The 3,529-nt window shown below is 44.9% G+C and overlaps 1 protein-coding gene across 1 annotated transcript; it reads left to right on the forward strand.

Moving 5' to 3' along the window:
- Positions 1–859: 859 nt before the first annotated feature.
- LOC106816086 (methyl-CpG-binding domain protein 2-like) lies at positions 860–1,963 on the forward strand. Its single transcript, XM_014820642.1, has 2 exons — positions 860–1,065; positions 1,712–1,963. The coding sequence occupies exons 1-2, from the start codon at positions 907–909 to the stop codon at positions 1,961–1,963; spliced, it is 411 nt and encodes a 136-aa protein (XP_014676128.1). The 5' UTR covers positions 860–906.
- Positions 1,964–3,529: the final 1,566 nt, after the last annotated feature.

A 3,529-nucleotide genomic window follows, 5' to 3' on the forward strand; every position in this document is an offset into this window, starting at 1 on the left:
GACGAATCACTAACCATTATAAATTACACTCGCATTCAAACAGAGATGAATACGGAGGTGCTGTCGCACGTGATTTCCCATGCCCGTTATTTACCCTCAAGTGTGCGCACACTAATGTTTAAAGTAACGGCCTTCCAGGCATCGATGGCACGGGAGTTCATTGCGATTACACACCTCCAGTTATCCCTTTCTAGTTTGACTGTAGCGTTCGATAATGTTCAAACCATACTTGACACTACGGTACACGCTGTCTCCGTTTTGTTAACGGGCCGCCTGCCTTCTACACTCTTACCCCCCATCAGTTGCGTCAAGTGTTACTCACTATCGAAAGCTCGCTACCCCCTACATTAGCCATGCCACACAGCCCCCACGCTGACTTGTTTTATTACTACAATATTATAGAGGATATAGTGGTCCCTGTGGACATGGGACTCCACGTAATCACATTCTTACCTGGTAAGGATGGCCTTTAAGGAGGCCCTTAATGGCTTCATTAAGGAGGTCCTTAAGGAAAGGAGCATTCAGGACCTCCTTAGGAGGACCTCCTTCAGGACCTCCTTAGCTCCCAAGGAGTCCTTCATTAAGGAGGTCCTTAATGGCTTTTAAGGAGGCCCTTTTTTGGTACCCTTTAGGTACCGTAGCGCCCGTGAACGCCCGCTCTATAGATTACCAGAACGCCCGCCGACGCCCGTAAGCACTAGTCGTACTATAACCCCATCTATAGTCAAACCCATGAATGAATCGCTCTGCTACTCGTCCTGCGACTGCCTACGATTACTAGTAAATGTATGGAGGTCTTTGATTGGGTGGTTTCCATTTAAAGTAAGCGAATTACAGAGCGTCTAAGAAAGGGAAATTGTGCAGTGACGCGTGAGGACGCCATCGGCGTCCATCGCCATTTTACGAATGTGCGAACGAGTATTACAGCAAAGACGATCGCAAATTATCATGTCTTCTCGGCGTTATACTGCTGCTATGGTTGCTGAAATGATCGCCAATGATGACGAAACAGATGAGGAGTATCCCGGTGGAGATTCAGGGTCTGATATCAACGTAAATAGTGAGGTAAGACGACGTTTATGTCACATTCTCATGTCAACATGATTTTACTGCGTAGTTAGTATAAGTAGTATGACAAGACACCCTAAAATATCGCTAGATTTTCATACTTGATGGCAAAATAAGTATTGGTGAACTGTCAGGCAGGGTCTAGTTGAAAATTACGGATGTTTAGCTAGCCTATTTATCAAGATTTTGGCTGTTTTTGTTCCGATGTAAATTCTGCCTTTGTTTGTAAACAAGCGAGAACGTGTCGTGACATAGGCACATGTACTAGTGAGGCTAGCAACATTTTTTGACTAAACCATAAGCATGAATTCACTACATTGATCATGAAGGTAGCTAGTTTGAATGAAGGTGTATTTTTGGCCTATTTTCTATGCGAAATTTGAGAGTATGCAATTGTGTGCATTACAAAAATATTAGTAGGTTTCAATTCAATAACATCAATATAAAAACATTCTCTAAATGAGCACTTGAATGTGTCTGTGGTGCCCGATCTCAACAATTTGCTAAATTGATATATTGTTCTCTCTGTAAATTGTGACAGTATAAATTTATACAAATTATTCTAAATGCATCAATTGTCGATACCAGTTTATTAGAGCTTACGGAACAATTTCTGACTCTCTCATTCATTGTGCTTTTACAGAATGACCAAGAAAGTGATGATGCATCAGACCATGGTAATGACAGTGATTCATCACAGCCACAGCGTGAGCTTGATTCTTCTTCCGATGAGAATCCTCCAATTGGTCGTGGTCGTGGCCATGGTCATGGAAGGGGTCGAGGACGTGGTCGTGGAAGGGGTCGAGGACGTGGCCGAGGAAGAGGAAATGGACAAGGTGCTGCTATAGCTGTCGGTGACCCTGACTGGACTGACACCAGTGCCACAGTCAGCTGATTCCCTGAAGAATACAATGGGCAGCAGCTGAGACCTAAATGCGACTTTACCAGTTTGATGCGCATGAAGATAACTTTTGATGGCTGTTACTTGGAGAATGGCTTTTCTTGGTTGATTTAGCTAAATTCAATCAAATAATTATGCAGCTTACCAGGGTGCAAAACAAATGGAAGTACTTACCGGCGCGAATAGAAATAAACTCCGTGACGAGCGTGGTCGACATCGTATAGCATTGCGCTCTATTACTAGGATGAGTCCAATCTCCATCAATTCTAAGCGTCGTGTGAACGAAAGGCGATGGATAAGAGTGGAGGAGACATCAGGGAGAAGTGAGGGAATGAATCGCGAGACGTAACGAAGTGAGGAGAGAGAACGTAAGATGGAGAGGATCGAGAACGAAGAACGACGATGACTTGGGCAGGATGAGAGATATCGAGTAGATAACAGAGGCATGTGCATAGCATGAGAAGGCCACGCCGCTCACTGAGGATTGAGATGAAATTGGTGAAGGTAATTTCATGTGACAGATCCGTAGAGGGTGGCGAGCATGGATGAAAATGACTAAATCTGCGCTCGAAAGTACGCTCCCTTTGCATCACCATCTCTTCAAGGAAAGCGTGTTCCGCCAGCTCACCTCAACTCCAGGAAAATCAATTGTCTTGGGATGAGGCCATGATCAAGTTCGTAGACGTCGCTTGGCATGGAAAGCAGTACATGCAAAAAAACGTTCAAAGTGGGAAAAAGGTATGGTGGCCGTGTGATGCCCAGACAAGATGGATAACTGTAGGAGCTTTAAGTATACGAGCCTGGAGGAAAGAAAGAACCACCAAGAGAGGAGGACTTGGTATAACGTGCGGTGATGGATGCGTTCGTCGAAGAAGTTAGCAGCATGAGAGCGGTCGCCGATGTGTATGAGAGCGAATTTTTTTCGTTGTCAGATAAACTGTGGTTGGGGGAAGTAGTAGAGAAGAGCAGAACGTAGAGAGACAGATGCGTGATTGGTTGAGTGAGAGGCACAAGATGAGAGATAAAGATGAGCGTAGGCGCGACGAGAGAAGGGAGCGTTCCAATTCGATTGGAGAACGAATGAAGAGAGAGTGAGCAAGAGAGAGGGGCGTGTTGGAGAGAAGAGCGTCAAGAGTGTGAGAAAAAAAAGCTTAGAATGAAATGATGGTTGATAGTGCACGTAGGGGAGGAACAAAGCAGGAGGATGTGTTAGTATGATTTCAATCCAAACAATGAGCGGGCTGCGGACACCAGAACAGCGAGGACAAGATTCGCCATGACGAGAATGATGAATTTCAACCATGAATTGTGGATTACAAATGAGTATGGGGAACGGTGTTTAGATATCCGTAGATCATATTTCGGATGGATTACTAAGAGCCTATAATGATAGAGACTTTGGCGTAGAGCCGGACGGGAACAGAAATTAAGAGAGAGAGAGAGAGGTGAGGCGGATGTGTGTGATGAGAAAGCACGTCGATTGGAGAATCGACAGTGAGAGTCAGAAACGCGCATGTATTCTGAAGTTGGTGGGAGCAGTAGCAAGAATAGGAAGAAAAC

This window comes from Priapulus caudatus, unplaced genomic scaffold (genome assembly GCF_000485595.1).
Source record: "Priapulus caudatus unplaced genomic scaffold, Priapulus_caudatus-5.0.1 Scaffold1282, whole genome shotgun sequence".
NCBI lineage: Eukaryota > Metazoa > Priapulida > Priapulimorpha > Priapulimorphida > Priapulidae > Priapulus > Priapulus caudatus.

Bases quoted from the DNA above. Each gene is read 5' to 3' on its own strand.
- LOC106816086 (XM_014820642.1), top strand. From the start codon at position 907: ATGTGCGAACGAGTATTACAGCAAAGACGATCGCAAATTATCATGTCT. The intron at 1,066-1,711 runs GTAAGACGACGT...GTGCTTTTACAG, and splicing joins ATATCAACGTAAATAGTGAG to AATGACCAAGAAAGTGATGA.